This window comes from Muscardinus avellanarius (assembly GCF_963383645.1).
Source record: "Muscardinus avellanarius genome assembly, chromosome: 1".
In the NCBI taxonomy this organism is placed as follows: domain Eukaryota; kingdom Metazoa; phylum Chordata; class Mammalia; order Rodentia; family Gliridae; genus Muscardinus; species Muscardinus avellanarius.
In genome coordinates this window covers 63965696-63988795 of record NC_137786.1, presented here as the reverse complement: position 1 = coordinate 63988795, position 23100 = coordinate 63965696, and the positions used below count along the sequence as shown (strand labels likewise).

Genomic DNA, 23100 nt, shown 5'->3' with positions numbered 1-23100 from the left:
TAACAAAAAATAACTCAGTTACTTTATCGTGAATAGTTTCTTTGTTCTCAACTTTGCCAGTTTTTCAAGTGCTAGCAAATTCATTTCTTGAAATTCAGCACCTGTACCTCTATTTAAAATAAATGTTTACAGACTATTAAATTAGCAAATTTACAGCAGGAATAAGCTAATATTTAAATTATTATACATAAAAGTCATATGCATAATCCAAACTGTACATGACTCACATTTATTATCTAAACAAATAGAAGCTCACATTTGTACTATTTTTAATAGTTTATGGAACGCTTATACATATATTTGCTCACTTGCTATTCAAAACAGATATAGGATAAATATTTTTATTTTACAGATAGAAACAGACTGACATTACTTAGTACATAATCACTGTAGAGTGAAACCCTGAGACTTTGGATCTTTAAAAGAATTTAATAATGCAAATAATATGTATGTTTCCATTTTTACCATTAAAAAAACCCAAAAACTTTCCTCAATAATAAAAATGGGAAATATTGTAGACAGCTGTATACTGACCTACTGAGTGTGATAAAACAGAAGCGAAATATATTTTGAGGATTAACAAAATCTGAATCATTACCATTCCGGGAACCAGCAACAGAATCACATTTAAACCAGTACTTTTTCTATTTTAGAAAAAATAATGTAGGGCCCTTTTGCTGTCTCCACTTCTAACCATGCATATGTGCCAAACTATGGAGGTGACCACAAAGAATAGAGAAATATTCTACCCAAATTAGGAGGTTGTAGGGCCCAATGACCCAGTCTAAGCCTCTAGGGACTTGACTATTTGGACCTATTGCTAACTTTTAATCATGATTTTTCTATCCCCATCCCCCTTTCTCCCTAAGTACCATGTAGACTAGAAATTCCAACATGCTGCCATTCTGAATTATCTTCCCGATTATATAGTTTTTATTTTCAGAATTTTCTTTTTCTTATTTCTAATTATTATTTTTTTCTTTTTTGCAGTACTGGGGATTGAACCCAGGGGTAGTCCTCCGAGCTATATCCCCAGCCCTATTTTATTTTTTATTTTCAAACAGGGTCTCACTAAGTTGTGGAGGACCTCACAAGTTGCTGAGGCTGGCTATGAACCTGCGATCCTCCTGTTTCAGCTTCCCAAGTACCGGGATTACAAGTGTGTGCCACCATGCCTGACTTCTTATTTCTAAATTTTAAAGGCATTTTTTAAAATAGTAGAGTGGGGAACTACTGCTTACTATTTACGGTCAGAAAAGGGTCAATTCCAGTGTTAGTTTTCCACCAAAAAAAAAGTTGGAGAGAAAGGAAAAAATAGTGATAACTGGCAGAGCAATGGCCCCCACACCCACAGCTGCACTGCAGTCCTCCAACACTTGAGGCTAGTTTTGTTTTTGCTCTATCAATATACAGGGAAAACTCTGGTTGGTTTTAATATGTTTAAATGACTAGTTCAACAAATATATCTTTGAAATGTTAAAATGTTTTTTATTGCATTTAAGGACATTTACAATAAGTATCTTGAGTTTGAGGCCCTGGCTAGGTAATCCATTTGCACTAGAAATCAGATTTCTCAGGCACAACTCCATTGCCTGCAATGGTATTTATCAAAACTACAAATGCCAGCACACGGAATATGTCAATACTGTACTCAGTTGTTTATACCTAAATATTTTATCAGCTAGGAAACAAACCAAATGTAAATGCAGAATATATAGTACAAGTCAATAGATTCTTCATAGAAGAAAACAATAATAGACTAATTTGCTACAACATGTCACCTGTTCATTAGTTCTTCAATGTTTCTTAGGCTTTGTTAAAGATAATAAAATTTATGCACCGCCACCCATATTTTCTAGACTTTTTTTAAATCTAGGTTCTAAAGGATGCATATAATCAGAACTGCTTTTGTAAACTTTTGGTGTTCCCTTCTTTTGCTGCACATTTTATGCTAATGAATACATGGAGACAAAGACAAATGGACATGTGAGTCATCAGTGGTTACATGTACTCTGTTTACATGGTTAGTTGTTTACACGGGTGTTATAAATGACAAGCTAAAATAACAAAGTTTGATCATCTGTGCCCTGTGAACTCTAGTCCACTTGCTGAATAACCTGATTGTGTCACTATTAGCTTTAAAAAATGGTTTTTAAAAACTGTAAACCACACTTTATCATACATTTCTGAGTCATGAGAGGCTAATTTGTGACAGTTTCCTCATGTCACTCTTTTTGGGGAGAAAAGTTTCTGCAATAAAATAAGAGTTTCTAAACTCTTTTTAAAAAAAGGCTTTAATTTTGTTCTAAGACTGACCTTCACTCTACAGTCCCTTTTACCCAAGGCATAGTCCCTGGTGCATCCTTTGGAGGTTTAGTTTCTGGGAAGTTTTCAGCAAATCTCTCTCGTGCTTTGTCCCAGTTTTTTTTGCTCTTGTTTTGGAGAAGGTGAACATCTTCAATTGAGGATGGCTTGCCTGTCCCCAAGCCTGCATGTGTTCGCCGAAGCTGAAGCTGGATCTGTTTATCAAAAATTAAGCAGAGGACTTTATTTTTAGAGTCTAAAGACACTGAAATCTACTATGTTCAACCTGGTACTCAAACTATAATTCTTTCATTTACTAAATATTGATGCAAAAGAAAAGCCTGTCAAATATTTTAAATACATACAGAATAGGGATACCATTATCCATGAAAATTAAACTCATTTTTCTACATTGCTGTTCCTATCAGTAAGTACAGCCAACTCTACAGAAAACAGTGTTCCTTAAATGGCAATTGCCAAACTTCATCTAGATACTACAGAAGGTGTCATTCCATTCTAACCAGAAGTAAAGGCCATGGACATATGTGAACTTGTCCTACTCTCACCTAAGGAAACAGGAAAGTTAATCATTAAGAATCATAAGCCAGGCACGGATGCTTCTTATTAAGTTGAGAATATTAAAACTTACCAGTTACTAAGGTACCATGATTAGGGGCATTATCAGGACATTCTTAAATGACTATTCCCATCACTACCATTTTACATTAAAACACAAAACAAAATCAAAACTGAAGTCCACACTTGCCAAAAACCATCCACAGAGCACAGCAGTGCTCTATCTAGGTATAACTACAATACCTCTGCTCTTTGCGTCCTTTCTGTTGTACCTGTTGATCACTGTAAGTATTATATTCATGCTGATCTATTTCTCTAGGTATCAAGTAATATAAAAGTTCTGTAGTCATGTTATTTTACATTTTTTTGTGTGTGTAAGACAAGTAGAACCTCTTATGAACTATGAGACTATAGAATCAAACACCACATTTTTTCCAGACATTATTCTTTATATTGCATGTTATATATGCTAAAGGTTGAACCTAACAGATTCTCCCTGTTTGGAAACTAATAATAATTGTTTCTGCAATGTTCAGTATCAGGCATACTAAGGATGTTATTAAAAACAACTAAAAGCCAGGCATAAGCCAGGCATGGTGCCACAAGCTTGTAATACCAGCATTTGGGAGGCTGAGACTGGAGGATCACAGTTCGTGAACAGCCTCAGCTACTTAGTGAGGTCCTTTGCAACTCAGTGAGACCCTGCTTCAAAACAAAAAAATAAAAATAAAATAGGGCTGGAGGTGTAGCTCTGAGGTAGAATGTACTTGGGTTCCATCCCCAATACAGCAAACAAACAAAACCTCCCAAAAAACAGCCAGTCATGGTGGCACATGCCTATAATTCTAGTACTTGGAAGCTAAGACAGGAAGATGCCAGGTTTGGGACCAGCATGTAATAACTTAGTGAGGACTTGTATCAGAATTAAAAATAAAAAAGGTTAGAACTGAGCACAGTGGTATGTGCTTGTAATACTAGGACTTGGAAGGCTGAGATGGAGGATCAAAAGTTTGAGGCCAGCCCTGGCAACTTAGTGAGGTCCTTAGCAACTTCAAAAGACCCTGTTTCAAAATAAAAATTAAAGCTGAATGAAGCTTACAGGTAGAATGTCCCTGAGTTCAATCTCCAGTACCTCAAAAGATTTTAAAATAAAAATAAAGGCTGGGGATATAGCTGAGGTAAAACAAAAGTGGATTCAATTCCAAGTAATTCACACACACACACACACACACACACACACACACACACACACACACCCCTAGGGGTACTGCTCACTGGTAGAACACTCAACCTACAATTCACAAGGTCCTGGAAGCTGATCCCTAATACTACAAAAACCACAAAACTAAAAAACACAGAACCTTAGTATAGTAAATATAACATGTACTATCCTAGCCTTGATGTGGAAAAAATTTTTAAACAAGTCTTTCCTAAAATATCTAATACAACTGGGCATGGTGGTGCACACTTGTAAACTCAGCATTTGGGAGGCTGAGACAGGAGGATTGTGGTTTTTAGCCAGCCTCAGCTACTCAGTGAGGCCCTTTGCAACTCAGTGAGACCCTGTTTCAAAATAAAGAATAAGGTGAATTCATTCGAACCACCCCCTCATACTATCCCTAGATAGTATGGGGCTATAACTGTGTTCTTTATTTCTACCTTTTTAATCATCTTTTTAATAAACTCATTTAAATCTTCAAATAGAAAAAAACCCCACAAAAATAAAGAATAAAAAATAGGGCTGGAGGTGTAGCTCAGAGGTAGAATATGCCTGGGCTCCATCCCCAGTACCTCAACAAAATAAATAAATAATAAGTAAATAAAACATCTAATACCAAACAAAGTCACAGTCAGTAGTTGAGAATACTGGAAAGGCTGTCTATTTTGACTTGCTACTATATTCCTAGTACTTAAGGCAATACCTGCCACGTTAACTATGCATATCACGCGTCTCCTATAAGAATGAATGAAAGAAAACAAATCTTACCGGAGTTTTCATCCCTCCACCATCTTTTCCCAGTCCTTCTCCTTTTTTCCAGCCCATCTTCTCCAACATTTTCCGGCCTTTGTTACTATCAGTAATTTCACTTTTAAGAAAAATTAAGATAACTGGTTGACAAAGGACCTTTTAGGCCACATTCATAATAAATACATGAATTAAAATCAATACAACTACTTTAGAGAACTGTTTGGCATTATCTAATAAAGGTGAAGAGACACACTGCATGCTTATATGTCCTCTTAAAAGAAAAGCATGAGGCCTGGTGTGGTGGCGCACGCTTGTAATCCCGCACTTGGGAGGTGGAGACAGGAGGATTGCGCAGGTTTGAAGCCAGCGGCGCTGGCTTAAGAGACTCTTTCCAAAAGTAAAAAAGTATAAAATAGGTCTGGGAGTGTAGCCTGGAGGTAGAAGGGCTTCCAGGAACCTCAGTACCATTAAAAAAAAAAAAAAAAGAAAAAAAGAAAAGCATGAACGTGTACATGTACAGCAAATAACATACATAAGGATTTTCTTCCAGCAAATCTAATGGCAACAAATTGGGAACACTCCAGATGTCCATTAATGGTAAACCGAACAAACTATGACATATTAATAAAACAGAACTATATAGGAATTTAAAGAAACTATACTTAAAAATCACATAGGGAGAAAATGAATATAGACACAAAACTAAATTATTCCATTTATTTTAAATTTTAAAATAAAATTTGTTGGGCAAAATGATGCATGCCTATAATACTAGTACTTATGAGGTTAAGACAGGAGAATCATAGGTTTGAGGCCAGTGTGTGCTAACTTAGCAAGACTCTGTTTCAAAGCAAAAAATAAAAAGGGCAGGGGTATAGTGTAGTTCAATGGTAGAAAGCCCATGGGTTCAATCATGAGTACCAGACACACAAAAAATAATAAGCTAGGCCCAGTGGCACATGACTGTAATCCCAGTACTTGAGAAGCTAAAACAGGAAAATCACATCCTCAAAGCCAGCCTTAGCAATTTATTTCAAAATTAATTAATTAATTTATTTATATTTTTTGTAGTACTGGGTTCGACAGAACCTAGGGGCATTCTACCTTCGAGCTACACCCCCAGCTCTATTTTTTATTCTTTATTTTGAAACAGGGTCTGAGTTTTAAAGGGCCTCACTAAGTAGCTGAGGCTGTCCGAGAACCCAGATTCTCCTGTCTCAGCCTCCCAAATGCTGGGATTACAAGTACGCACCACCATGCCTGACTCTGTTTCAAATTTTAAAAAAAAGGTCAGGGAGGGCTTGGGGCTCTATGTTGGAAGTAGAATGCCCCTGGGTTGAATCCCCAGTACCCAAAATAGAAAATAAAATAAAAAGGACTGAGGATGTAGCTTGGAGGTATATGTTCAATCACCAGTACCAAGGGGGAGGGGGAGGTAAAATAAAATCTTTCATTCACTATTTGCATTGTATGCTATAATTTTCATATTCTGCTAATTAAAAGTGTTTTAATTTCATGTTCTTCATTAATTTTCAGTTCTTTAAAATATTCTAATTTATCTTTTTAATAACAACAAATCAGCCAGGTGTGGCATCACAGGCCTGTAATCCCAGCATTTAGGAAGCTGAGACAGGAAGAGTGCAATCAGGGACAGCCTCAGGCACTTAATGAAGCCCTTTGCAACTCAGTGAGACCCTGCTTCAAAATAAAGAATTAAAAAAAAAAAAAAATAGGGCTGAGGGTGTAGCTTGGAGGTAGAATGCCCCTGGATTCCATCCCCAGTATGGCAAAAAAAAAAAAAAAAAAAAAAAAGTAACAACAAACCAAGCAAAGTTGGGCCAATGTATTTTCCCCCCTGCCTTCTAATTTAACTCTAATATAATTATCATGGTCTCCATTAATTATTATTATTATTATTATTTTGGGGGGTGGTACTGGGGGTTCCTGGAAGCCCTTCTACCTCCGGGCTACACTCCCAGACACCTATTTTATACTTTTTTTAAATTTGTAAACAGGGTCTCTTAAACCAGCGAGGCTGGCTTTGAACCTGCGCGATCCTCCTGTTTCCCCTCCCAAGCACGGGGATTACAAGCGTGTGCCACCATGCCCGGCTTTCCATTAATTATTTTAAAAATACTCAACTTAATGTTGCTTAGTGTACCTAACTTGTAACATTAAATTTCCTTGTAAGATGCACCACTGCTTTATGTAACATTAAAAAATCACTGTGCAAGGCATGGAGGCACACACCTATAATCCCAGTAATTTAGAAGGCTGAGACAGGAGGATCACAGGTTCAAAGCCAGCCTCAGCAACTTAAGTGATGCTCTCAGCAACTTGGTGAGACCTGTTTCCAAAACACAATAAAACAAAATAGGGTTGGGAATATAGCCCAGGGGCAGAGGCACTTGGGTTCCATTCCCAAGGATATCTACCAAACAAAACCAAAAACCCTCTTATTTGTTCATTATAAAACTACCATAAATAGCACATCTTAAAACCAATGAAATGAGGTGCTTTTAACTTAATCATCATTTCTAAATATTTTTTCTTAGAAAAAAATGTACCTACATGATTAAAAGTACAAATATATTCATATTATAGGCCTCAAAACCACAGTTTTCACATTTGTGAAAGCTATTTTACCAAGAGAAAAGAACTAAATCAAAGAAGAATAAGCAAAGAGTATTTCAGAGTCAACAAGTCTTTGAATTTTAAAATAACTATTAAATGTTAGGCACAGTGGAACATACCTTTCCAGTTACTTGAAAGGCTGAGGCAGGAAGATCACAAATTTGAGGCCAGTGAGCAATTTGTCAAGACAGTGTCTCAAATGAAAATTAAAAAGAAAAAGCTATGGATATGTGAAGCCTCTAGTTAAATTCCCAGGGCCACAAAAATATTTTAAAAATAAAATACTAGTCCACACCAATTTCTTCCTAGATACTGGTACATTAACGTATACTCAATATCTACAGTGTTTGCCATGAACATATATGTGTACTTATGTAGGTGCATGTGTAATTTTCTGGAGAATGATGTAATGCTAGTATTAAAGTATAAATAGAAGTTTCATCTTGTTCTGACTTTTCCTTTAAAAGCTACTTATCAGAAGACATTGCTCTGTAAGTAAGGTTTTACCCTACAAATGTACTTATGAACCAAAGACTGTTAAAAGCAATACCACTCAATACTCACGAATGAACAGATGCAGGAGCATCATCTCTTTGAAAAGTCCCTTCGCTTCCAACCTGCTCCCTCCGTTTTCCAGCTCTATCTTTATATTTTGGATTCTTCAATGCCTTTTCATCTTCATACTCTGTATTCTTAATAAACACACATTTATTAGAAAGGTAATAAATAAAATTGTAACTTCTATACATTTGCCTTACTTTGAAATATGGATTGATATGGCCTCTATAATGAAATCAAGCTATAATATAAAGACAACTGTATTATTACATAGTATTTATTCTATCCTCAATAAAAGTTTTGTATTACTTTGAGTTGTACCATACATAAATAAAAATGACAAGCAGGTAACATGGTGAATATACAGTACTTTTTGACTTAATGTTGGCTTCTTATAACTACCAATAAGTCAAAGAAAAATAGTTGGGTGTGGTGGTGCATGCTTATAATTCCAGTACTTGAGAGGCTAAAACAGGATTATAGGCTCAAAACCAGCGTCAGCAACTTAGTAGCCCCTCTACAACTTAGTGAAACCCTGCTTCAAAATGAAAAATAAAATAGGGCTGGGGGTCTAGCTTAAAGTTAGAATGGGGATTCAATCATCCCCCCCCCCCCCACACACACACACTCCCTGAGAGAAGACACATCCAACTCCCAGGCTGCTACAAGCTGACTGGCTCCAGAATAGACAAGCCACAGTGTAGCAGTGTAGCAGTGCCACAGAGAAGAGGCACTTGGTTCTGTGTGAAATTCTAAGAAGGCTTGTTTTCTGCTTTTTTTTTTTTTTTTTTTTTTTTTTTGCAGTACTGGGGATTGAATCCAGAGCCTTTCTACCTCTGAGTTAAACTCCCAGCCCTATGTCTGTCTGTTTGTCTGTCTGTCTGTCTGTCTGTCTATTTATTTATTTATTTATTTATTTTGAAGTACTGGGGATGGAACCCAGGGATATTCGACCTCCGAGCTATACCCCCATCCCTATTTTTATTTTTGATTTTGAAACAGAGTCTCACTGAGTTGCAGAGGGCCTCACTAAGTAGCTAAGGCTGCCCGTAGATCCTCCATCTCAGCCTCCTAAATGCTCGAATTACAAGCATGTGCCACCATGCCCGGCTTCTTTATTTCTGAAACAGAGTCTAAGTCTAACTAAGTTGCAGAGAGTCTCAATAAAAGCTGAACCTGGCCACAAAACTATGATCTGCCATTCTCAGGCTCCCAAGTACAGGGATTATAAATGTGCACCACCACACCTAGCCCCTACAGTTATTACTTGCTCATGTTTACATAAAAAGCTTGATACTTGTCCAGAGATGCTAGGGACTGCAGAGTAATTAAAAGGGAAATACTATAGGAGTTTTAACTTGATTTTACTTTTAAACAGAGGAAAAACTGGTGTGGTGGAGCACAACTGTAATCCTCACAATTCAGGAGGCTGAGGCAGGAGGATCTCAAGTTTGAGCCCAGCAATGTAGGAAGACTTTGTCTCAAAATAAAAAATAAAAAGGGTTGAGGATATAACTCAACCTGTGGCAGAGTGCCCATGGGTTCATTCCTCCCAGGACAGGGATAAGCAGGGGCTGAGGGGGGCAACGAAAAGTAGAGAACCACTTACTAGAGTGAGGTAGTCCCCCAGTAAATAATATAAAAATTGAGTCATTTTTTTAAAAAAATGTTTTATTCTCTTTTTATATGTTTAGTTTCTTCCCAAACTGGCCTACATTAATTTTCTTCTACTATGATTTCTCTCCCTTAGTACAACAGTACTGACAAAAATATGACTATGCAGAAAAACATGTTATTTTGTGTGTGTGTGTGTGGGGGGGTACTGGGGTTCCTGGAAGCCCGTCTATCTCCGGGCTACACTCCCAGACCTATTTTATATTTCTGAAACAGGGTCTCTTACGCCAGCGTGGCTGGCTTCGAACCTGCGCGATCCTCCTGTCTCCCCAAGCGCGGGGATTACAAGCGTGCGCCACCACGCCTGGCAAAACATGTTATTTTTGACAGCACCTCCTCCCCATCTTTATGAAGAGTAAAAAACCTGGATGAACATGCCTAAAACCTAGAATCTATATTTAGCTCTGTCATTCAGTAGCTGGGGACACTGAACTTTAATTTCTCAAAGTATACTGGAAATATTGCCTTCCCCGTCTACTTAAAGGATTAATTGTAGTTTTTAACAGCTTTATTGAGAAATTATTAGCATGTAACAAAATTATACATACTTATACAATGAGATACTTTTGATACTTATTTACCTATGAAACTATTACCTACAAGCAAGGAAATAAACATATCCATCTCCCCAAAAAAGTTTCCCTGCTCCCCTGTTTTTTGTTTTGTGGTACTGAAGACAGAGCCTGCTTACCTATATACATAATAAATCTGCTTCATATAACATGTGCATGAATATATTCTCTCTCACTGGACTCGGCAAGTTGGAAACCAGTGAACAGTGGACCTGCTTCACAAGTCCAAGCACACTGTATATACTCATCTTGTCTGGCTTCTTTCATTCAAAATAATTATTCTGAGCCGGGCGTGGTGGCGCACGCTTGTAATCCCCGCGCTTGGGAGGCGGAGACAGGAAGATCGCGCAGGTTCGAAGCTAGCCCCGCGTGCTGGCTTAGGAGACCCTGTTTCCAAATAAAAATGCAAAAATAGGTCTGGGAGTGTAGCCCGGAGGTAGAAGGGCTTCCAGGAACCCCAGTACCACCAAAAATAAAAAAATTAAAAAAAAAATAATTATTCTGAGATACATCTACATAGTAGCCTACATCATTAGTTGGGTCTTTTTTTTTTTTTTTTTTTTTTACTAATAAATAGTACTCCACTATAAGGTGGCATAATAAACAAAGATGGCCTCAAGTCTACAATCCTGTCTCAGCCTCCCAAGTACTGAGATTACAGGCATTTGCCATTACACTCCCAGTTAGTGCAATTTTTTAAAACTCAAAATGTCTATGCAAATGTAAGCTATATTCCCATTTTTCTAATCCCTCAATAGTTTAGATTGTGAATACAGATTTAAAAAAATCATACAGCCAGGTATGGTGGCCCATGCTTATAATCTTGGTACTTGGGAGGCTGAGACAGGAGGATCACAGTTTTGCAGCCAGCCTCAGCTACTTAGTGAGGCCCTCTGCAACTTAGTGAGACCCTGTTTCAAAAATAAAAAATAAATCCAGGCGTGGTGGCACACGCTTGTAATCCCAGTATTTGGGAGGCTGAGACAGGAAGATCACAGCTGAAGGCAGCCTCGGCTGCTTAGTGAGGCCCTTTGCAACTCAGTAAGACTATTTCAAAATAAAGAATAAAAAAAAAGGACTGGGGGTGTAGCTCGGAGGTAGAATGCCCCTGGGCTCAATCCCCAGTACCACAAAAAATAAAAATAAGAAATAGAGCTGGGGGTGTAGCTCACAGGTAGGACGGCCCTGGGTCCAATCTCTATTACTGCATAATAAATTTAAAAAAAGAAAAAAATCATAGAAATCTCAAAAAAAAAGTAGCTCTTTTTCAATTAAATAAAATGTACTTATTGTGTTTTTTGTTGTTGTTGTTTTGCTTTTTTTTTTGGTACTGGGGATTGAACCCCCAGGGCATTCTACCTCTGAGCTATACCCCCAACTCTATTTTTTTTTTTTTCTGCATTACTGAGGATGGAACTCAGGGGCACTCTACCTCCAAGCTATACCCCCAGCCCTAATTTTTATTCTTTATTTTAAAACAGGGTCTGAGTTGTAAAGGGCCTCACTAAGCTGAGGCTGTCCACAAAACCTAGATCCTCCTGTCTCAGTCTCCCAAATGCTGGGATTACAAGCGTGCGCCACCACGCCCAGCTCCTATTTTTTATTTTGAAGCAAGGTCTCACTAATTCGCAGAGAGCCTCACTAAGTCGCTGAGGCTAGCTGCAAACCTGTGATCCTCCTGTCTCAGTCTCCCAAATGCTGGGATTACAAGCGTGCGCCACCACACCCAGCTCCTATTTTTTATTTTGAAGCAAGGTCTCACTAATTCGCAGAGAGCCTCACTAAGTCGCTGAGGCTAGCTGCAAACCTGTGATCCTCCTGTCTCAGTCTCCCAAGTAACAGGATTACATCATGTTCTACCACACCTGGCTTGTGCTTAGCTTATCTAAAGGCATTTTTATTCAAAACCAGATAGTTTATGTATAAAACAATATTTAACATCCTTACCTGTAAACCATATTTCACTCTTATTTTCTTTAATTCTTTTCTTCTTTCCAATTCTTTTTCCTCCTTACTTAAGGCTGGGCCAACTAAAAATAAAAGTGGCTGGGGTTAAAGAAAATCCACTAAATATGATAAACTTTGTAGAAAATTAATACAAATGTTATTTAGTTAAAGAAGAAACACAAGCTTGGCACAGTGGAACAAGCCTGTGATCCCAGTATTTCAGAAGTTGAAACAGGAGGATTGCAGGTTCGTGACCAGCTTCAGCAACCAAGTGAAGGCCCTCTGCAACAATGAGATCCTGTTTCAAAGTAAAACAACAACAACAAAAAAAGGGTGGGGGTGTAGCTGAGATGTAGAATGCCCCTGGGTGTAACCCTCAATACCACAAAAATAAAAAACACCCACTAGCCATGCACTATTACATGCTTGTAATTCCAGTTACTTGGGAGACCAAGGCATGAAGATAACAAGTTTGAGGCCATCCTTGGCAACTTAGAAAGACCTTGTTTTGAAATAAAAAATAAAAAGGCTGAAGGCGTAGCTCAGGGGTATAATGCCCCTGGATTCAATCCCTAATACCTTAAAGAAAAATAAAGAAAAAAAAAAAAGAGAGAGGAAAAAGGAGAGAAGTAAGCTACAATTATAAATTTATTAGCCTAGGTCTCAAATTTGAAATATATCTCGTAGTCTCATGATATTTACTGAAATAAATTTACCTATACATTATTAAACCAACTAGATATTGAGGAGGTAGAAAGGAAATAGGCAGATAGGGAAAAGGCCTCCGTAGAAAAAAGTTAATTTCCTGAGTTTCCTGAGGAGCGACAAATACCTGAAATTCCAAAGGCTCAGAAATAAGAAGGCCAGAGCTTCACAAAGCCATCTGTTTACTAATCAACAAACCCAGGAGCCAGCACAGAGCAAGTGGACACTCCTACTGAATGAAAGGAGATGAGACCCCTCAAGGGACTTGCAAATATTCTATGCAAATCCTGAAAGCCGCTTCCCAGAATTCCCAAAGTCACCCTAACCAAAAGCGGACTTGCAAGCGGTGGACAATGACCCTTAGGGATCAGCAGAGGGGGACTTTCCCTCTCGGGACCTCCTCCCCTTTTGGGGAGCTGTTCTCTCTCTCGCAGGTCGCGTTGGCCCTGAGAGAAGGCAGAGTATATCTGAGGGCACGTGGCTCGGGCGACTCTCGAGTAGTGACCTGAAGGCCTCTGCTGGACATCTAGGCTGACCAGGCCCCTAGGGGTGACCTGTACCTCTTTTCTGGCAGATCGTGTGGACTCTGGGAGAAAGTAGCTTGCAACTGATGGGCACTTGGCTCGGGTGACATTCGGGTAGTGACCCTGAAGGCAGCTACTGGACCTCGGAGTTCCGACCGCCCCTTTGGGGTGTTCGGCCACTTTTCTCTATTCCCTTCTGGCAGATCGCGTGGACTCTGGAAGAAAGCAGCCTGCACCTGAAGGCAATTCGGCTTGGGCTACTCTCAAGTATTGTCCTGAAGGCAGCTGCTGGACTCAGACTTCCAGCCCCTTTGGGGGTGTTCAGCCACCCTTCCCCCCATTCCCTGCTGCTTCCAATAAACCTTTTACTCTCCTTCCTGAGGTCTGCAGGTGTCATTCTTCGCTCACTGTAGACAAGAACTTGGTAGGAAACGTCAAGTTCCTTCTTAGGGAACTCCGTTTCATCTTGAGGAAATGCTGGGTTTCCTCTCAAGAAACCCCCGTTTCAATATGAGGCTGATTGTCTCATATATCTCAATACATATATCAATTAGAAAGGAAGTCTGTAACTAGTACTTTTTTAGGACACACTGAATTAAGTGCTAGAACACTTTAATTCACTAAGTATTGTCAGAAAGTATCTGTTATACTTAATATTTAACAATATGTTTCACATACCAAAAGATTCGTCTTTCTTATCAAGGCGAAGGTGCGCTCTAACCTGCCCTGGTTCACATCCATCACAGGTATCACTGCCAGGGTGAATGTGGAAGGACAACACAGTTTCTCCAATTTTCACTTCATCTCCATGCTCAAGTACATAAGGGTCACTTTTAGTTTTGGGCTAGAGGAGAAATTTTAATTAAACAGAAATCTGTAATAACCACATGTTTATATCTACTGTAAGTAATGTCTGATTATTATAAATATTTGAAATGATTCTTAATGAGAGACATATACATACAATTCTACAACTTCAAAGAGGACCCATAAAAAATGTTCTACTATGTAGGGACTGGCGATGTAGCTCAGTGGTAAGTTGCATGCTTAGCATGCCATGGGTTAAATCTCCTGCACTCTCCCTCAAAAACATTTTAAGTTCTACTTGTGGAGAACATAGCTAAATTCATCAATTTATACTTTTTATCTGATCAAAACCCACCAATCTCCATGCCTGATCCTACCAGAAATACCCAATTCTGGATTCTCATTAATCTACCAACAAGGCGCAATCATTGCAGTAAAAAAAAAGGGAAGGGCAATCAAACTAAATGGACACTTCACAAAAAAAGAAATAAAAAGGGCCAAAAGTATATGAAAAAATGCTCAACATCAATCAGGGAGATGCAAATTAAAACTATACTGAGATTCTATCTAATCCCAATTAGAAGGACAATCATCAAACAACAATAAATGCTGGCAAGGATGTGGGGAAATGGGAACTCTTCTACACTTTTGGTGGCATTGCAAATCAGTGTAGCCACTATGGAGATCAGTATGGAGATTCCTCATGAAACTGGGATGGATCAATCTATCATATGATCCAGCTAAACCACTCCTAAGTATCTTTCCAAAGAGGCTGAAATCAGAGAACCACAGTAATAGATGCATACCTATGTGCATAGAAGCAGAGTTCACAACAGTCAAATTATAGAACAAATCTAGGTGTCCACCAACAGATGAAGGATTACAAAATTATGACATATGTATACAATGGTATTCTACTCAGCAATAAAGAATAAAATTACGTCATGGGCAGGACAATGGATGAACCTGGAGAACATTATATTTAGTAAGATTAGCCAGTCACAGAAAGTGAAGGGTCACCTATTTTCTCTCACATGCATTAGCTAGGGAGTAATCAGGATACAAGAGGAACTTTAGACAATGGAGGACAAACCCCAGTGAAGACAAGGAGGTGATGTTGGAGAGAGGGATGGGGAGAGAATTGATGAAGAAAACACTTCCACTGATGTTATGTACATGTGTGTCACTATCTACTTACTACATTGTGAAGTAAGAATATAATGCACCAGTAATTATTAAAAAAAGAAAAGTTCAAGCTAGGTGTGGTAGTGCACGCTTGCAATCCCAGCATTTGTAAGGCTGAGACAGGAGGATCATGTGGTTCATGGACAGCTTCAGCTAGTAGTTAGTGAACCCTCTACAACTCAGTGAAAACCTGTTTCAAAATAAAGAATAAAAAATAGGACTGGGGGTGGAGCTCAGAGGTCGAATGCCCCTGAGTTCCATCCCCAGTACCACAATCAATCAATCAATCAATCAATCAATAATAAAAGAAGTTCTACTAGTGGAGAATATAGCTAAATTGAGTAATTTATAATTTTTATCTTATCAAAGCCTACCAATTTTTATACCCAATTTTGAATTTTAAAGAATCTATTAACAAAACACATAGATATTACAGTCAAAAAGATGAAGTGTTAAGACAAGACCTAAGTATATCATATTTTTCTTTTTCCTCTTCTCTTGATAACTATTTTTTTTCCTTCTTCTTCTTTTTTATTTTTACTATTGGGACTTGAACTCAGGGGCATTACCCCACCTTGTTTTTTAGAAATGGCCTTGCTATGTTACTGACGCTGTCATCAAACCTATGATTCTCATGTCTCAACCTTCCAAGAATTGAGATTACAGGCATGCATCACCACATTCAGCTCAATTTTTTTTATTCTTAAAGACTAAGGCCTCCCTTCATTCTTCTACTTACTCCTATATTTTCTTATTATATGCCAAGGACTTTGGTACAGGCCAGAGATACATGCATTAACTTGACAGAGATAGACCCTGCTTTCAAGGAAGTTTCCGGTTTAGCAACGTGTCCATTAAGACATTTTTTTTAAAAAAGTGCTGGGGGTGTGGGTGTGATGGCCCACATCTGTAATCCCAGCACTTGGGAGGCTGAGACAAGAAGAATGCAGATTCAAGGCCAGCCTCAGCCATTTTTTTTTTTTTTTTTTTTGCACTACTCGGGGTGGAACTCAGGGGCATTCTACCTCTGAGACACTCCCAGCCCTAATTTTTTATTCTTTATTTTTGAAACAGGGTATCACTGAGTTGCAAGGGGCCTCACTAAATAGCTAAGGCTGTCCACGAACCCTGATCCTCTGTTCTCGGCCTCCCAAGCGCTGGGATTACAAGTGTGCGTCACTTGTGTGTCACTACGCCTGGCCTCAGCAATTTAACAAGACTTTTTTCAATATAAAAAATTAGAAAGGTTGAAAGTGTAGCTCAGAGCTAGAATTCCCCTCAGTTCAATCCCCATTCTCAAAAAAAAAAAAAAAAAAAAAAAAAAGACTGGGGAGTGGTGGAGTGTTTACTGAGCATGCACAAGGCCTTAGACTTGATCTACTGAATTCTAAGAAAAAGGGATGGGGCCAAGTTGCTATAGCTTCACAGTACATTCATATATAAAAACAAGCTACAGACACATCATTAGAAGTAAAAAATCAATAGCCACTATTGATTTTTAGTATCTACTGATTATATACTTTTTCTAGCCCTCTCTGAAAATTCCCTTCCAAGTAACACATTTGGACTTGAACTCTGACCTGAACAAATGACAATAACTATAGCCTAAAGAATAAAAAAAATTCCAGTTTAGTTTGAAAAATAATTTTATTTTAATAAAATAATGCAGGCAATTAATATATAGCAGATATTAATATATATTTACTTACCTGAAGAATCTGTTTTCCATTAACAATTGTACCATTCTGACTGCCTTGATCCACGAGGACATAACTTTGTAAGTCATGGTCAAAATAAATTTCTGCATGAAACTTAAATAGGAAAAAAAAAACAAAAACCAAAAAACTGTAAGGTACTGTTACTTAAAAAACAAGCCATAGATGGCAATTTCTTTATAATGAAAAGGCTTTAGTCTCTTTTATTTTTAATACTTTTTTACATGCTTCTGGTAGAAATATGGAGGCTATAGAAGTCATCTATGATTTTACTTCCACCATAAATGTTTTAGCATATATCCTTTCACTTTTTAATATACTTGAGATCATTAATATTTAAAATTTTTTACCTGTGTAATTAAAAATTCTTAATATAAAAGATAATTTGAGACATTCAAAGTCAACTTCCTGGATCTTCAACTTTCAAGATTGGTCACTCCCTCTTTGTTCCACAGCATTTTGTTTTAAATTTACCTTTTTTTGCTTCTTAGGTTTAACATTATGTCATGAGGTTTATCCAACTTTTGGACACAGTTGTACTTTGTTCACTTTGTTGAACCCACTGAATGGCTACAACTTAGAAGCTATTCTTCTAAAAAGTGACCTCTAGGTTTTCCTACAGTTTTAACCTTTTTAAAAATATTGCTAGGGGGTTTGCTGTACATTCAATATCTCTATGTATGCATTTCTCAAGGGCATATATTGGGAATAGAATTACTAAATTATAAATGCAAATATTAATCACAAACTACATATTACCATATTGTTTTCCAAATTCTCTATATTATACATCACTACCAGCTGTCTATGAAATTGTTACTCTAAATATTCTTTTGTGTGTGTTTGTGTGGTACCAAGGACTAAACCTAGAGGCATTCCACCTCTGAGCTATATGCCAGCCCCATTTTCTTATTTTTATTTTGAAACAGGTTCTCACTAAGTTGTAAAAGGCCTCAATAAGTTGTTCAGGCTGACCTTGAACCTAAGATCCTCCTATCTCAGCTTCCCAACTACTGGGATTTCAAGTGTATACAACCACACATGGCTCTAAATTTTTTTTTTTTTTTGCAGGTCTGGGGATGGAACCCAGGGGCATTGACCTCTGAGCTACACCCCCTGCTCTATTTTTTATTCCTTATTTTAAAACAGGGTCTCACTAAATTGCAGAGGGTCTCACTAAGTAGCTGAGGCTGGCTGCGAACCACGATCCTCTGGTCTCAGCTTTCTGAATGCTGGGATTACAAGTGTGTGCCACCATGCCGGCTCTAAATATTAATAATTTTCAGAATTTAATCTGGTACTGTCAGATTTTAAATTTTGTTAGCCTAGAAAATGTGAAATGAAGTTTTATCTTTGTAATCTTAATTTGCATTTCTCTGATTACTAGTAAAAACCTTTTCTTATATTTATTAGCTGTTTGGGTTCTTTTTCCTATACATTTTTCTCTTTATGTCCATTTTTTTCTCAAACTGGGTTGCTTAGAATAATAACATCAAAAGATATTTATGCAGCTTTAAGTCTTTTTGACACTACCAATCCCTACCTCAAAAAGCTGTTGTAAATTATGCTTCCAATAGGAGTGACATTTAATAAATATGATGAATAAAAACGGATGAATAAAAATGATATGAATAAAATGAATATTTTTCATATATTAATCGTGATACTTCTATTATCATGAGCTGTAGTTAGTATCCTTTGCTCATGTACCTATCAGTGTTACAATGGGGTTTGAAAACATAAATTTGAATGGGCTTTTATAACAAAGAAAATACATTTTGTCATATTTGCTGTGATTGTCCAAATTAACATTTTATATGCTTCTTAACACATAAGCAGCTTCAAACATAGTCTAAATTATTTTGCCTTTTCTTACTTTAACCATTTTTTTTTACTCAGAAAACCTTTTATCCTGTGGTTAGTTTGTTTTTTCCCTTGACACATGAGTTTTTTAATTTAGTATTTTTCATCTCACAGACACGTTATATGTGCTATCTAACTGATTTTAACATCAAATTATCTAATGTTACATCCACTACTGGAGAAATGAAAAAAAGAAAAAGTAGAAATGTCAACAGAGTACTATCTTATATTTAGATGGAAGGCAGGGAAGACATTCTTTATTACTGAATAAACACATTAATTTTCTTTGGAGGCAAGAAAAACAAGGGTCATGGTAAACTAAAAAAGCAAGATAATTTGGGTAGAGTTAAGATTATAAAGATTTCCCCCCCTCCAATGAAGCCAGCCCAAAGTAAAAGTAACTAAACTTTCAAACTATTAATGGAATCAAATTTCATTCCAAAAAAACGTATTCCAAAAAGTCTATTTTTTATTTATATTATGCTCCATTAAATAAAAACAAAATGGCTCTGGAGGCAGAACTCAGTGGCAGAGCAAACATGTGCCTACCACATGCAAGATCCTGGGTTCCATCCCTGACACTGAAAACAAAATGAATGAATAAAAATTAGAGATGACAGAAAGACACAATTTTTTTTTTTTTTGGGTTTTTGAGGATTGAATACAGGGGCATTATATGAACGTGTCTTGCTAACCTTTTGATTTCTCCTTTTTGAGATAAGGAGATGGGGGTCTTGCTGTGTTGCTCAGACTGGTCATGAACTCCTGGGCTCAAGTGATCCTCCCTCCTCAGCCTTCCAAGTGTTAAGACTACAGGCATACCACACTGAACCTATCTTGTGTTTTTCTAATTTTAACTCAAGTTGCAATTCTACTTTCACTCAAATAATATTTGAGTGAAATATTATCTACTACTATTTAAACTCAAATATTTATTTAAAACTCAAATATTATTCTCCTTGGGGTCATTGGAGGGTCAACTGGAAACAACTGGATGCATGAGCCTCAGGTGGGAGAGGTTACACTATTCATGAATTATAAAATACATTCAGTTCAAAGCCTATTTACAGCCGGGCGTGGTGGTGCACACTTGTAATCCCCGCGCTTGGGAGGCAGAGACAGGAGGATCGCACAGGTTCGAAGCCAGCTACGTGTGCTGGCTTAGGAGATCCTGTTTCCAAATAAAAATGTAAAAATAGGTCTGGGAGTGTAGCCCAGAGGTAGAAGGGCTTCCAGGAACCCCAGTACCACCTAAAAAAAAAAAAAGCCTATTTACAGTAGCCTGAACCCAGGTTTGATTTATTAATTGTCATAAAATATAGCAAAATATATAAATATATTGACATATTTAACACATATATTAATATCTGCTAAATGGGTAACATTTTTTTTCAGTAATGGGGATAGAATCCTAGGGAATTCTACCTCCAAACTACATTCTCAGCTCTAATTTTTATTCTTAATTTTGAAACAGGGTCCCACTGAGTTGTAAAGGACCTCACTAAGTAGCTGAGGCTGGCCGCAAACTGCGATCCTCCTGTTTCAGCCTCCCAAATGCTGGGATTATAAGCATGTGCCACCATGGCTGGCTCAATGGGTAACATTTTAATATTCAGGTTAAAATCCATGTGTACTACTTCTACACTGTTACAAACACACTTATCCAGGCACAGTGGCATGGGAGGCTGAGAGAGAAAAAAATGCTTGAGCCCATGAGTTTAAAATCAGCCTGGGCAACACAGAGAAGCACATTTCTTTTCTTTTCTTTTCTTTTTTTTTTTGTGGTACTCGGGATTGAACCCAGGGGCATTCTACCTCCAAGCCACACTCCAGGCCTATTTTTTATTCTTTATTTTGAAACAGGGTCTAAATTGCAGAGGGCTTAAGTAGCTGAGGTTGGCTGCAAACCTGAGATCCTCCTGTCTCAGCCTCCCAACTACTGAGATTACAAGCCTGCACCTCTGTGCCCAGCTAGGAGACACTTTTCAAACCAAAAAAAAAAAAAAAAAAAAAAAAATTACACAATTTGATAAAGAATTATTTTTTCAAGCACTAGAATAAATAAATTTGATTACCTTCATTACATTAATCCACTGAGCCTTAACCTTTTAATCAAATGGGAAAAACTTTAAGCTTTCTACTGTAATATTTTTTTTTCTTCTCATATTTGTTTATTGCAGTACTGGTGACATAATACCACTAAGCTACATCCCTATCCATTTTTATTTTTGAGACAGAGTTTTGCTAACTGGTCCAGAATGACCTTGAACTTGCAATCCAGCTAAAGCTTCCTGAGATGCTGGTGTATACCACTGTACTGAGCTGTAATGATTTTTTTTTCCTTTGATGGTCCTGGGGATTGAACCTAGGGGCATACTATCTGTAAGTAACACACCCCAGACCTTTTATTTATTTTAAAACAAGGTCTTGCTAAATTACCATGTGCTAGCCTCAAACTTGTGATCTCCTATTTCAGCCTCCTAAACACTGAATGTTCCATTGAACTCAACAGGAATGTTCCATTGAACTCAGCTGTAATAATGATTTTAATAGTGGGCTATACTTGAGAAATCAAAGATCTTACCTTACTGACACCAACTTCAGGGATTCGGAGGGTATGCTCCATATCTTTTTCTCTGTAGAGTTAAGTAAAGTGTCTTTAACAATTTTGGGAGCATATATAAACAAGAGTGACACAGTAAGAATTTAAGTAGATGTTAATATACAAGTCTATCATAGTAGGTATAAAATTATCCTGAGATTTTATGTATGTTCACACAGTAATTACTTGTTCATGACTTTTCTTCAAGCAGTACTTTTCTATAGGTAAAAATCTTGTCTTAGTCCCCTTTTTTAACCACAGCACATAAAACAATATTTGATACACAATACAAGAACAATTAAGCCTTTTGGAAGTAAATAATTAATGATACAATAGGATTAGCCACTTTACCTTCCAATCGTAGCAGGGTTTACAGCTGTAATGATAAAAAGTGATCCTGTCTGCAATACTGGGGATCTGATAACAATTACTCTAATACATGGGGGCCAAATTTTTTCTTCATCTGCCAAGGAAAAAAGTAAATATTAATTCAAATACTCTGAAAAAAATGCGCATAGATAACTTGGAGGCATCCATAGAGAAAACTGTACCAAAGCTGGGAGCTTTTGAACCCACAAAGCCCTGGGTTCAATCCCCAGCACCACACACAGACAGAAATGTACTAGAAAAAAAAAATCTTAATTCTGGAGGTTGTGGAGATGGGGAGCTTAGTGGTATAGTAACTGCCTACCATGCACAAAATCTCACCACTGGAAAAAAAAAATCTTAATTCTAACTAAAACAAACTTCAATTCTGCTATATGATATATACAGCAACAAGTAAGCCTACCACTACGCGTGTGCGTGTGTGTGTGTGTGTGTGTGTGTGTGTGTGTGTGTGTGTGTGTTGAGGACTGATGCTATGGGTGTTGTACCTTTGAGTGAAATCCTAGCCCTATTTTATTTTTTATTTTGAAACAGGATCTTGCTAAATTACTGTACACTGGCCTTGAACCAGCAATCCTCCTGTCTCAGCCTCCCAGATACTGGGATTATAGGTATGTGCCTCTATATCCAACTTAAAAGTATTATTAAAGTGATCGAACACTAAGTTATATAGTATATTTAGTATCACAGTAATTAAAAAAAATCTTGGTCTTGAAATTTAAAAATATCCCAAATATTTTTATATTAAGTTAGAAAAACTGAATTTACTTCTTAAAAACAAGAAAAATTCCAACAGGTGCATGGTGCATGTCTATAATCTCAATGCTTGGGAGGCAGAAACAGAAGAATTGCAGGTTTGAGGCCAGCCTCAGCAACTAAGTGACTCTCAGCAATTTAGTAAGACCTTGTTTCAAAATAAAAATAAAATTGGATATGGTGTAGCTGGGAGGCTGAATGCCCCAGGCTTGATTCCCAGTACCCAAACAAACAAACAAACAAACAAACAAAAAACAAAACAGAAAAAATCCACTGAAAATAAAAGAACAAAATTAATTTATACACTAGAATAAAGAATCTT

At 37.4% G+C, this 23100-nt stretch overlaps 1 protein-coding gene across 1 annotated transcript in view; it reads right to left on the bottom strand.

The window, feature by feature from the left end:
- Positions 1-2318: 2318 nt before the first annotated feature.
- AGGF1 (angiogenic factor with G-patch and FHA domains 1) overlaps positions 2319-23100 on the bottom strand; it is a gene marked incomplete at both ends in the record, with an annotated part of 45258 nt that continues 24476 nt past the window's right edge. The window contains 8 exons of the mRNA XM_080703614.1: positions 2319-2519; positions 4868-4967; positions 8048-8175; positions 12235-12317; positions 14142-14307; positions 17165-17266; positions 21618-21669; positions 21987-22098. Of these exons, the coding sequence (XP_080559740.1) occupies positions 2319-2519; positions 4868-4967; positions 8048-8175; positions 12235-12317; positions 14142-14307; positions 17165-17266; positions 21618-21669; positions 21987-22098 (944 nt within the window). The remainder of the gene's footprint in view (positions 2520-4867; positions 4968-8047; positions 8176-12234; positions 12318-14141; positions 14308-17164; positions 17267-21617; positions 21670-21986; positions 22099-23100) is intronic.